This window comes from Bombina bombina, chromosome 12 (genome assembly GCF_027579735.1).
Source record: "Bombina bombina isolate aBomBom1 chromosome 12, aBomBom1.pri, whole genome shotgun sequence".
Classification (NCBI taxonomy): domain Eukaryota; kingdom Metazoa; phylum Chordata; class Amphibia; order Anura; family Bombinatoridae; genus Bombina; species Bombina bombina.
This window is the reverse complement of record NC_069510.1, coordinates 111,726,103-111,740,658: the sequence shown is the minus strand read 5'-3', so window position 1 is coordinate 111,740,658 and position 14,556 is coordinate 111,726,103. Positions and strand designations below refer to the sequence as shown.

Sequence of the window (14,556 nt, the reverse complement as noted above, 5' to 3'; positions counted from 1 at the left end):
TACAGAAATATGCACTGCTCTGTGTATAATACAGATACACACTGCTCTGTGTATAATACAGACACACACACTGCTTTGTGTATAATAGACACACACTGCTCTGTGTATAATACAGACACACACACTGCTCTATGTATTATACAGACACATACTGCTCTGTGTATAATACAGGCGCACACACTGCTCTGTGGATAATACAGACACACACTGCTCTGTGTATAATACAGGCACACACACTGCTCTGTGTATAATACAGACATACACACTGCTCTGTGTATAATACAGACATACACACTGCTCTGTGTATAATACAGACTCACACTGCTCTGTGTATAATACAGACACACACTGCTCTGTGTATAATACAGACACACACACTGCTCTATGTATAATACAGACACACACTGCTCTGTGTATAATACAGACACACACACTGCTCTGTATATAATACAGACACACACACTGCTCTATGTATAATACAGACACACACACACACTGCTCTATGTATAATACAGATACACACACTGCTCTGTGTATAATACAGACACACACTGCTATGTGTATAATACAGACACACACACTGCTCTGTGTATAATACAGACACACACTGCTATGTGTATAATACAGACACATACACTGCTCTGTGTATAATACAGACACACACTGCTATGTATATAATACAAACACACACACTGCTCTATGTATAATACAGACACACACACTGCTCTGTGTATAATACAGACACACACACTGCTCTGTGCATAATACAGTCACACATACTGCTCTGTGTATAATATAGTCACACACTGCTCTGTGTATAATACAGACACACACACTGCTCTTTGTATAATACAGACACACACACTGCTCTATGTATAATACAGACACACACTGCTCTGTGTATAATACAGACACACACACTGCTCTTGTATAATACAGACACACACACTGCTCTGTGTATAATACAGACACACACACTGCTCTGTGTATAATACAGACACACACACACTGCTCTGTGTATAATACAGACACACACACACTGCTCTGTGTATAATACAGACACATGCTGTTTTCTCGTTCACATAAAGAATATAAGTGAACTAATAGTGAAGCATCTTATAGAATCTCGCCAGACCAAAGAGCTTTAGAGAATGAGGCCCTATATATTTTAAATTAACCATAGCAAGAGAGATAAGATAAAGATACTCCAATGGAGTTACAAGGAGTGTGTCCCTGGGCTGGAAAACAAAGCACATTTTACTACAAAATGACAGTGTGCGTGTTTATAAAACATGTAGTTTGCCTGCAGATCTTGCTGATTTAATGACATATTCTATATATAAAATACTTTATGCCCTTTAAATAGGAACTTGCACTGGGCCTATGCAGGAGATTACAAAGATCACTTACTGTTCTCGCGCACCAGGCAAAACTCCAGAGAGCTCTGACTTTCCAGGGTGCTGTCCAGATCCACAGGGACGTTAGGCTGACTCTGCTTCTCAAGTCGATACTGGGGACCTGAAATGTGAAAATAAACAATAAGGAAAGATAGAATATCCGTAAACCTGCTACTGTCCACGTACAAGTCTCATACACAGAAACATAGATTTTAACCCCTTAACGACAGCGATTTACCCTGTACGTCGCTTGTCGTTAAAGGGTTACTAAACCCAAATTTTTCTTTCATGATTCAGATTTTAAGCTACTTTCTAATTCCCTCATATTATCAATTTTACATTGTTTTATTGTTATCTTTATTTTAAAAGCAGGAATGTAAAGCTTAGAAGCCAGCCCATTTTAGGTTCAGCACCCAGGATAGCACTTGCTAATTGGTGGCTACATTTGGCCACCAATAAGCAAGCCTAACCCAGGGTCTATCTGAACCAAAAATGGGCCAGCTACTAAGCTTTACATTCCTGCTTTTTAAATAAAAATAACAATCGTAAAATTGATAATAGGAGTAAATTAGAAAGTAGCTTAAAAACATAAAATATGCTTACCAGATAATTTCCTTTCCTTCTGTACAGAGAGAGTCCACAGCTGCATTCATTACTTATGGGAAATACAGAACCTGGCCACCAGGAGGAGGCAAAGACAAACTAGCCAAAGGCTTAAATACTCCTCCTACTTCCCTCATCCCCCAGTCATTCTGCCAAGGGAACAAGGAACAGTAGGAGAAATATCAGGGTGAAAAAGGTGCCAGAAGAAACAAATGAAATTTAGGGCCGCCTATCGGAGAACACGGGCGGGAGCTGTAGACTCTCCCTGTACAGAAGGAAAGGAAATTATCTGGTAAGCATAATTTATGTTTTCCTTCTTAATACAGGGAGAGTCCACAGCTGCATTCATTACGGGACATTATACCAAAGCTACAGAGGACAATGAATGCTAACGGAAGGGTAAACAGAAAAGGCAGGCCAAATCTGAGGGCACCACAGCCTGCAACAACCCAAACTCCCGAAGGATGCTTCAACAGAAGCAAAAAGGAAAAAAGAATGCTGGGAGGACCAAGCAGCCACCCAATTATCAGAACCATAGAGATCCCACGCCAGAGACCCAAGAGGACGTCACTGCTCTTGAACTGAGCCATAAACCCCTGAGGAGGCTAGTGTCCCGCTGTCTCCTAAGCAAGCAAAAAAACACTCCTCCACTAACAAAAAGGAAGATGACTAAGTCTCCAAACCCTTGCACTTCCCAGATACGAATATACAACAGAAACGAACTGTCTATTCTAATGCAAACTGCAAGGAAACATCAAGGTACGATTCCCCGAAAGGGGAAAAAGTCCTTTCCCATTTAGAGAAGGCAAATGACATGGAAAAAACAACAATCTTAGGTAGAAAAAAAACCTAACAAATCTCATAACACAAGAATTGTTGTAGCTCACAGCGCTCTAAAAAATAGACCTATGGCTCCTGTTTCGGGTGGGTCCCCAAATACCCACAGATAGATATGGCAAAAGGAGGGTTGGAGAAAAGGAGCGCCAAGAAAAGGCAAGGCCTCGGGAGTGGGTATATATAGATTAACTGTATGTCGGCGTTTATCCTTATTAGGACACTAATAGGGTGCAGATGGCCCCACAGATTGCTAAAGATTGGTACAATGTTGTATACCAGTAATACAGTTTGTAAATAAAATATAACACAATTTATTACATATAAAAAATGACACAATCAATTACATATAAAACATAAGTGGGTTATACCACTACGCATGGATCCATGTAACATAAAAGCATAAAATGTGTATGTGTGTTTATATATCCTAAAATCCTAAAATGTTATAAAATATATTGGGTTAAATCTAGTCCTCACTATGGGATGACTCAAGGTGAATGACTAAAGGACGTGTTATGAATGAAAGCACATCAATATCCTTAGTTATAAATATTTAAATTCCATAATCTTATCATATTGTAGGTGTACCAAATACTGTGTGATCGGAGGTGTGGTGAAGAATATATACTAAATGATAATATAAAACCAGATATTAGATACGTGATCAAAAAATGTGATCAAAAATAACTAGTATGTGCACAAACTAGTAGGAAAAAACAAAATATGCAAATATTTAGCCACAAAAGATTTTTGCGAATTCCGGTGAGAACACACAAATGGGTGAAAAAATAATAAAAATAAAAATAAGAAATGGGTATTGTGGAAATCCGCAAATGATAGAGTATTTTATTACATGTAATTTCTTGTTCTCTTCTCTCTTAGCCTATTTACATAGTAATCATATATGGTCCTGTGCACCCCCTAGTAGTAACACACCCTTAGTGTTACTGATTGTTTCTTTTTATAAAATCCAAATAGGACGGGAGGTCCCTCCCCTTAAAGGTCCATGCCCTAACCGTGGAATGAAAGTGATCTCACTGTGCGATGGGTACCGGGACAATGACTCCAAAAGTCACCTGCAACTGCAACCCTCTCTCTGCTGAAAGGCAAACTCAAGAGAGGAAACAAATTGCCCAGAACAGAATGTGAAGCCTAGCTCCAGCCTCTGGGACCCCTGGTTCCAATATGATCCAGTATCAAGCGGCCACCCAAGATAGTACCTAAAACAGGTCCTGTCTGTCATATAGGATAGATGGACCTGCTCTGTCTGGACCGGAACAGCTAGAAATAACTCCTTCTCTTGTATAAAGAAAGAGCCAACTTAACTAGTACCCAAAACAGGCCCTGCCTGTCAATTAGAATACAACATATCTGACAGAACACCCAAGGGCTACATAGAAAATTCTTATGTTCCAGCAATGCTAGAAAAAAATGAAAATAATCCAAAAAAGAAAAATAAGCTCCATGGCTTAAATGTTGTCTCGAAATTATCGAGGAAAACATCACCCCGAACAGAGACCTAGAAACTTCCACCGGAAGTCTCCAACAATCGCGACCATCAAATTAGCACAAAAAACCCTATTGATGAAACGTCTTCCTAAAAGGACGTTCAACAACCCAGAGCTCTAAAAACAAAAAACTATCCGAAACGGAATAGCAAAAGAAAATCAGCAAGCGCACAAAGTGATAGCCAAAGGAGGGTGCAACAAAAACAGGTCCAGCCTGCCATACAACACAAACCCACCGTAGAGCTTGAAACTGGGATTCCAAATAAAAATAAAATTATATCTGGACAATAAGGTTCTGTATTTCCCATAAGTAATGAATGCAGCTGTGGACTCTCCCTGTATTAAGAAGGAAATTGCATGCTCTATCTGAATCATGAAAGACAACATTTGGGTTTAGTATCCCTTTAAGGGATTGTGTGGCTATAATAGCGAGGGTCTTGCTGCGAGCTGCAAAACCTCGCTATTAGACCCTCTCTCCAGAAGGCTTTGCTAAAATAGCTCTATTGAACGCAGCACCCCCATAGATAGACAAGCGATATACAGACCATGAGCGCATGCTCAGCAATTATGTAAGAATATGATTACATAATGACAAGCATGCGCACTTGTAGTTAGCAAACTTCGACGGATAGGAAAATTTAGTGCTTCCATTCCATTGTTAAAGCGGTCACGGACATGTGCGCATGCGCAGTTGAAGCTGCATATTAACAAAGTCTTGGAGAAAGTGTTTAGCTAATTCTATTTACATTTGGAGGTGTAAGTAAGAAGTGGTGTGCACTGTGCGCATAAGCAGTCAAAAACTTTGTTTATTTCAATAAGATATGACAGCATAGAAGTTTGCTACCATCTTCAACTGCGCATGCTAGTGGCTGCTTTAACAATGCAATGCAAGCACTGAATTATCCTCTCCGTCGAAAATTGCTACCTCTATTTGCAAATGCTTGTAATTACGCAATCGCATTCCACAGATTCTTTTAAAACATATGTGGAGTGCGAATTACGTCACTCTGAGAATGCGCTCATGGAGATAGCAAATCTCGACGAGGGAGCAAAATCCGACAGAACACTGGCATATCCAGAAATGTACTTGATATCACATTATTTGTTTGGATGCTTCCAAGTTTTTAGTTTACTATCTCTTTATTTCTTCTGCTGCGTAATTTTGTTTGCGTATCACGTGAGCCTGATACAGTGTTTTCTTATTTGTTATTAAACACCAGACAGATTAAACACCGGTTCATCTGGATTTCAAGCTTCTCGGATAAAGATTACACCACTGGACCGGAAACTATATTTCTTTCCCCTTGACTGAGGAACTTTACAAAGTTAAAGATCAGTGACTGTGTATTATATTTATTGCAGGTTATTTCACTGATCAACTCCCCTCAACAACATTATGGGAGGTGCTGGAAAGTACTAAACTGGCCAGCAATGAGTCCAGATCTCAATCCCATAGAGAACCTGTGGAAAGATTTCAAAACAGCAGTTGGGAAAAGGAAACCATTCAATCTGAGAGACCTGGAGCAGTTGGCGAAAGAAGAGTGGTCCAAAATTACAGTAGAGAGGTGTAAGAAACCCATTGATGGTTACAGGAAGCAATTGGTTTCAGTTATTTTTTCCAAGGGGTGTGCTACCAAATATTACATTGAGGGTGCCAATAATTTTGTCCAGTCCATTTTTGGAGTTTTGCGTGGAATTTGTCAGATTTGGCTTTTTTTTCCTCCACTTTCTTTGCGTCATATGAACAAAAGAAATAAACATGAGACTACCTAAACATATGTAATTGCTACAATTTTCTGGGGGAAGTGGCACATTATCTGACAGAAATGCAGGGGTGCCAATATTTTTGACCATGACGGTGTGTGTGTGTGTGTATATATATATATATATGTGTGTGTGTGTGTGTGTGTGTGTATATATATATATATATATATATATATGTGTGTGTGTGTATATATATATATATATATATATATGTGTGTGTGTGTATATATATATATATATATATATATGTGTGTGTGTGTATATATATATATATATATATATATATATGTGTGTGTATATATATATATATATATATATATATATATATATATATATATATATATATATATATATATATATATATATATGTGTGTGTGTGTGTATATATATATATATATATATATATATATATATATACAGGGAGTGCAGAATTATTAGGCAAGATGTATTTTTGAGGATTAATTTTATTATTGAACAACAACCATGTTCTCAATGAACCCAAAAAACTCATTAATATCAAAGCTGAATAGTTTTGGAAGTAGTTTTTAGTTTGTTTTTAGTTATAGCTATTTTAGGGGGATATCTGTGTGTGCAGGTGACTATTACTGTGCATAATTATTAGGCAACTTAACAAAAAACAAATATATACCCATTTCAATTATTTATTTTTACCAGTGAAACCAATATAACATCTCAACATTCACAAATATACATTTCTGACATTCAAAAACAAAACAAAAACAAATCAGTGACCAATATAGCCACCTTTCTTTGCAAGGACACTCAAAAGCCTGCCATCCATGGATTCTGTCAGTGTTTTGATCTGTTCACCATCAACATTGCGTGCAGCAGCAACCACAGCCTCCCAGACACTGTTCAGAGAGGTGTACTGTTTTCCCTCCTTGTAAATCTCACATTTGATGATGGACCACAGGTTCTCAATGGGGTTCAGATCAGGTGAACAAGGAGGCCATGTCATTAGATTTTCTTCTTTTATACCCTTTCTTGCCAGCCACGCTGTGGAGTACTTGGACGCGTGTGATGGAGCATTGTCCTGCATGAAAATCATTTTTTTCTTGAAGGATGCAGACTTCTTCCTGTACCACTGCTTGAAGAAGGTGTCTTCCAGAAACTGGCAGTAGGACTGGGAGTTGAGCTTGACTCCATCCTCAACCCGAAAAGGCCCCACAAGCTCATCTTTGATGATACCAGCCCAAACCAGTACTCCACCTCCACCTTTCTGGCGTCTGAGTCGGACTGGAGCTCTCTGCCCTTTACCAATCCAGCCACGGGCCCATCCATTTGGCCCATCAAGACTCACTCTCATTTCATCAGTCCATAAAACCTTAGAAAAATCAGTCTTGAGATATTTCTTGGCCCAGTCTTGACGTTTCAGCTTGTGTGTCTTGTTCAGTGGTGGTCGTCTTTCAGCCTTTCTTACCTTGGCCATGTCTCTGAGTATTGCACACCTTGTGCTTTTGGGCACTCCAGTGATGTTGCAGCTCTGAAATATGGCCAAACTGGTGGCAAGTGGCATCTTGGCAGCTGCACGCTTGACTTTTCTCAGTTCATGGGCAGTTATTTTGCGCCTTGGTTTTTCCACACGCTTCTTGCGACCCTGTTGACTATTTTGAATGAAACACTTGATTGTTCGATGATCACGCTTCAGAAGCTTTGCAATTTTAAGAGTGCTGCATCCCTCTGCAAGATATCTCACTATTTTTGACTTTTCTGAGCCTGTCAAGTCCTTCTTTTGACCCATTTTGCCAAAGGAAAGGAAGTTGCCTAATAATTATGCACACCTGATATAGGGTGTTGATGTCATTAGACCACACCCCTTCTCATTACAGAGATGCACATCACCTAATATGCTTAATTGGTAGTAGGCTTTCGAGCCTATACAGCTTGGAGTAAGACAACATGCATAAAGAGGATGATGTGGTCAAAATACTCATTTGCCTAATAATTCTGCACTCCCTGTATATATGTGTGTGTGTGTATATATATATATATATATATATATATATATATATATATATATGTGTGTGTGTGTGTGTGTATATATATATATATATGTGTGTGTGTGTATATATATATATATATATATATGTGTGTGTGTGTGTGTATATATATGTGTGTATATATATATATGTGTGTGTGTGTGTGTATATATATGTGTGTATATATATATATGTGTGTGTGTGTGTATATATATGTGTGTATATATATATATGTGTGTGTGTGTGTGTGTATATATATGTGTGTATATATATATATGTGTGTGTGTGTATATATATATATATATATATATTTATAACACACACTTATATAAATACACACACATATATATATATTATATGTTTATGCGTGTGTGTGTGTATATATATATATATATATATATATAACACACACTTGTATAAATATACACACATATATAGTAGCTAGTAGCTTTTCACATTCCAATGTTCTACACATAGCAGAATATGTTCTATGTATTTAAAAAAGATATTCATATATATATATATATATATATATACTATATATATATATATATATATATATATATATATATGTACAGAGCTAATAGATCTATACCTATTTATATATAGGTATAAATATATATTTGTGCGAAAAAACATCATATATGTATATAAATATGTATTTATGAATAAAGAGAACATATTCTGACATGTGAAGAACATTGGAATGTGAAATATTCATATATTCATGTCGGGTTAGCACTCTTAAGAATATGCAATTGTGTTTGTGTGCAAATAGTTTTTTTTTGCGCCATTGACTTCTATGGGGGAATACGTGAACGTGCATGCGATATTGTAAGTTCGGCTTTTTTTTTTTACATTTTTACTTTTAGCTTGTAATACGAACACAACTTAACGCGCACAAAAAGCTAACTTCTAACGCAGGTAACACTCGAGCGGGAGCGTTAAATAACGCTCCACTTGTAATCTGGCCATATGGGTTTAATATTATTTAAAGGGACAGTCTAGTCCAAAACAAACTTTCATGATTCAGATAGGGCATGTAATATTAAACAATTTTCCAATTTACTTTTATCACCAATTTTTCATTGTTCTCTTGGTATTCTTAGTTGAAAGCTTAACCTAGGAGGTTCATATGCTAATTTCTTAGACCTTGAAGGCCGCCTCTTAAGAATGCATTTTAACAGTTTTACCCCACTAGAGGGTGTTAGTTCATGGGTTTCATATAGATAACACTGTGCTCATGCACGTGAAGTTACCTGGGAGCTATCACTGATTGGCTAAACTGCAAGTCTGTCAAAAGAACTGAAATAAAGGGACAGTTTGCAGAGGCTTAGATACAAGATAATCACAAAGGTAAAAAATATATAAATATAACTGGTTGGTTATGCAAAACTGGGGAATGGGTAAAAAAGGGATTATCTATCTTTTAAAACAATAACAATTCTGGTGTAGACTGTCCCTTTAACATTCTTTTTAACAGGCATACAACGTGGATATTCAGTGTCCTACAGATATAAATAATATTTAGTGGACATAGCTAGCGTTATCTCAGAAAGCAGTCACTGGTCTATGAGGTTGGCTGCAGGACTGTTCGTTTGACCTCCCAGTATTTAAAATACCTCACAAAATAATTGCATGCAGTGCACCAAATCCAGCTGTCAGGACGTGCGCTAGAAATTCCGCAGCAGTCACTTCTTATTTGGGGGAAAAAGTTATCCTTTCAGTCAAATCGGGGAAAAAAATAGGAAAAGAAAAGGCCCAGTCAGAGTTTTATCAGAGATGGTGAAGCCTGTAAACTCTATCTCTCTTTTCTGCTGACAAGCGGCTAGCGAGATAAGATTGGAAGCGAGCCTCACTTTGCCGGGATAAATAAATAATCAATACTCATCTAAATGGAAATGAGGGGCCTGTTACCCCCCTCCTGATAACAAGACCCCTTATCAGGGATCCAATTTTTCAGGCTTGGGCCTTATCAACATCACTCAGCACAGAGGGAATGCGCAGAGAGGGGAGGGGGGGGGGGCGATCTGCGTTTAACCTGAAGCAATTGAATGAGATCAGTTTAGTGAGGTGTTGGTTACCCGTAGTTCAAATGTTTAGAAATGCAATTTTGTTCCCATTATGTCGCAAGGCAGTGAGAGATACACAAGGAAAGGTTTGCGTTTAAAGTGACAGTCGCTTAAAGAAAAGTACGCCAACGAATGGTTCTCGTGCAGCAGACAATGGGTTAAACAAATAAACGGAATGTGCTAGAAGAGCAGAACTCGCTGATAGAAGCCAAGTGCTATAAATAGACAATTCTTCCAATAAATAAAGTCTGTAGAGTGGTTCCCTTTACAGCATTTATAGAGATGCTTACCATACAGCATATATACAAAATATCCTATACATTACATATATAGAGGTGCTTCCTATACAGCATATATACAAAATATCCTGTACATTACAAATATAGATGGCTCCCATACAGCATATATACACAATACATATCCTATATATTACATATATAGAGATGCTTTCCATACAGCATATATACAAAAGTAATATCCTATACATCACATATATAGAGATACTTCCCATACAGCATATATACAAAAGTAATATCCTATACATCACATATATAGAGATACTTCCCATACAGCATATATACAAACGTAATATCTTATACATCACATATATAGAGATGCTTTCCATACAGCATACATACAAAAGTAATATCCTATACATTACATATAGAGATGCCTACCATACAGCATATATACAAAAGTAATATCCTATACATTACATATAGAGAGATGCCTCCCATACAGCATATATACAAAAGTAATATCCTATACATTACATATATAGAGAGATGCCTCCCATACAGCATATATACAAAAGTAATATCCTATACATTACATATATAGAGAGATGCCTCCCATACAGCATATATACAAAAGTAATATCCTATACATTACATATATAGAGAGATGCCTCCCATACAGCATATATACAAAAGTAATATCCTATACATTACATATAGAGAGATACTTCCCATACAGCATATATACAAAATATCCTGTACATTACAAATATAGAGGTGCTTCCTATACAGCATATATACAAAAGTAATATCCTATACATTACATATATAGAGATACTTCCCATACAGCATATATACAAAATACCCTATACATTACATATATAGAGGTGCTTCCTATACAGCATATATACAACATATCCTATATATTACATATATAGAGATGCTTCCCATACAGCATATATACAAAAGTAATATCCTATACATCACATATATAGAGATACTTCCCATACAGCATATATACAAACGTAATATCCTATACATTACATATAGAGAGATGCCTCCCATACAGCATACATACAAAAGTAATATCCTATACATTACATATATAGAGATGCTTCCTATACAGCATATATAGAAAAGTAATATCCTATACATTACATATAGAGATGCCTCCTATACAGCATATATACAAAAGTAATATCCTATACATTACATATATAGAGATGCCTCCCATATAGCATATATACAAAGGTAATATCCTATACATTACATATATAGAGATGCCTCCCATACAGCATATATACAAATGTAATATCCTATACATTACATATATAGAGATGCTTCCTATACAGCATATATACAAAAGTAATATCCTATACATTACATATAGAGAGATGCTTCCCATACAGCATATATACACAATACATATCCTATACATTACATATATAGAGATGCTTCCTATACAGCATATATACAAAAGTAATATCCTATACATTACATATAGAGAGATGTCTCATATACAAAAGTAATATCCTATACATTACATATATAGAAATGCCTCCCATACAGCATATATAGAAAAGTAATATCCTATACATTACATATGTAGAGATGCCTCCCATACAACATATATACAAAAGTAATATCCTATACATTACATATATAGAGATACTTCCTATACAGCATATATACAAAAGTAATATCCTATACATTACATATATAGAGATGCCTCCCATACAGTATATATACAAAAGTAATATCCTATACATTACATATATAGAGATGCCTCCCATACAGCATATATCCAAAAGTAATATCCTATACATTACATATATAGAGATACTTCCTATACAGCATATATACAAACGTAATATCCTATACATTACATATATAGAGATGCCTCCCATACAGCATATATCCAAAAGTAATATCCTATACATTACATATATAGAGATGCCTCCCATACAGTATAAATACAAAAGTAATATCCTATACATTACATATATAGAGATGCTTCCTATACAGCATATATACACAATACATATCCTATACATTACATATATAGAGATGCTTCCTATACAGCATATATACACAATACATATCCTATACATTACATATATAGAGATACTTCCTATACAGCATATATAGAAAAGTAATATCCTATACATTACATATATAGAGATGCTTCCCATACAGCATATATATACAAAAGTAATATCCTATACATTACATATATAGAGAGATGCCTCCCATACAGCATATATACAAAAGTAATATCCTATACATTACATATATAGAGATGCTTCCTATACAGCATATATACAAAAGTAATATCCTATACATTACATATATAGAGATGCCTCCTATACAGCATATATACAAAAGTAATATCCTATACATTACATATATAGAGATGCCTCCTATACAGCATATATACACAATACATATCCTATACATTACATATATAGAGATGCTTCCTATACAGAGATGAACTTATGCATATTACCCAGATATTCTTTAAAAAAGAACAGCCTCTATATAGTAATATATCTAATAAATATGGCCCTATACATTTCCCTTTATAGATTATTTGAAACAATATTAAACAGCCTCCATATAAAGATAAAATAAATATATTATTATATTGTCTCTAAAAACATATATATATATATTAGTTATGGTTTTATAAAGTCTCCATATAGAGATAGATGTAATAGAAAATGCTCATATATTGCCTTTATACTGTGTTAGATAGATATATATATATTAGGATGATCAAATCTCCAAGATTAATAAACAGGACATTAAAATATTATGCACTAACTTAAAGGGATGTAAAAGTACACAAAGAAAATGCTATAGTGTGTAACAGCAGGTTACTGCTGCATTGTATTTTGCATATAACTGTGCATATAACCTCTGCAAAGAAATTAAACACATGGTTAAAGTTAGGTCCAGTGCAGTAATGCATTAGTGGGAGCTAGCTAAACACATCTAGTTGGCCAATGAAAAGTGTCATATGTGTGTTGCCACCAATCCCCAGCTAGCTTCCAGTAGTGCATTGTGGCTCCTGAGCCTACCGACGTATGCTTTTATAAAGGGACTGTAAACACCTTGTAAGACATTTCTGTTGTGTTGCTATAGAATAACATATCAGCCAAGTCTTAATGGTTTAAAAATAAATGAACATCCTTTTTACTGCAATTGTTTTTTAATAGCCAAACTCCACACACCATTGCCTTATTTGCTGGAGCCTATCTGGACTTTAGTCTGCAGACAACAAGGCTAGTCACTGTCATAAAGTTAGTATAAAATGCAATGTTTTGCAGATGTTATCTAATAAAGCCAATTAGGAACATGTATGTAGCAGGGTTAGTCTTGAGAAATCAGCAGCTGCATTTCCAGTTCTGAGAATTAGACAATCCCCTAATTTCAAAGCTAAATTACATACACATGGGTCAAAATAAATAATGAAAGTATATTGCAAAGTTGTTTCAATATGCATAACTAAACATTTTATATAAAAATCTAAAGGTTCTAACTGTCCCTATAAGTTGCTATTTTCCTCCACCACTAGCCAGTTCTGAAGCTGCACAGCCTGTATCACACATAATTTTTTTGCAACAAGGAACGCTGGAACTCGCCTCTTCCTTGTCTCCCCTACAGCAAAAAGGCACGCGGGGTCGCAAAGCTGGGTGGGGACCAGGGATAGGCAAGGTGTCCGTACATGGACACTAGTGTCCGTGACAAGCCCTTGCAGTGTCCACCACAACCTTAGTATATCTTTTCTTTCTAATTAAATAATAGGAATAAAAAAAAAAAATGTAGTGTGAATAAAGTTAGTGGCTTGTCCAAAGACTGCTAGTGATATTGGGTGATAAGTTAAGGAATAAATAAAGCCTGAGTGAAATACTGGATGTGTATCTGCATCAGTATAATATCACCCAGCTCTAGTGACACTGGCACATGGGTATAGCCAGAGGAGGGCTGGTTATAGGATCAGTGGTATCTGCATCAGTATAATAACACCCAGCACTATATAATGACACAGTAGTGACAATGCCACATGGGTATAGCCAGAGGAGGGCTGGTTATAGGATCAGTGGTATCTGCATCAGTATAATAACACCGAGCGCTAT

The 14,556-nt window shown here is 36.1% G+C and overlaps 1 protein-coding gene across 1 annotated transcript in view; it reads right to left on the bottom strand.

Moving 5' to 3' along the window:
- The window catches only part of MAPKAP1 (MAPK associated protein 1), a 451,857-nt gene that overhangs the window by 134,304 nt on the left and 302,997 nt on the right, over positions 1 to 14,556 (bottom strand). Inside the window, exon 8 of the mRNA XM_053695639.1 lies at positions 1,411 to 1,518. Within this exon, the coding sequence (XP_053551614.1) occupies positions 1,411 to 1,518 (108 nt within the window). The remainder of the gene's footprint in view (positions 1 to 1,410; positions 1,519 to 14,556) is intronic.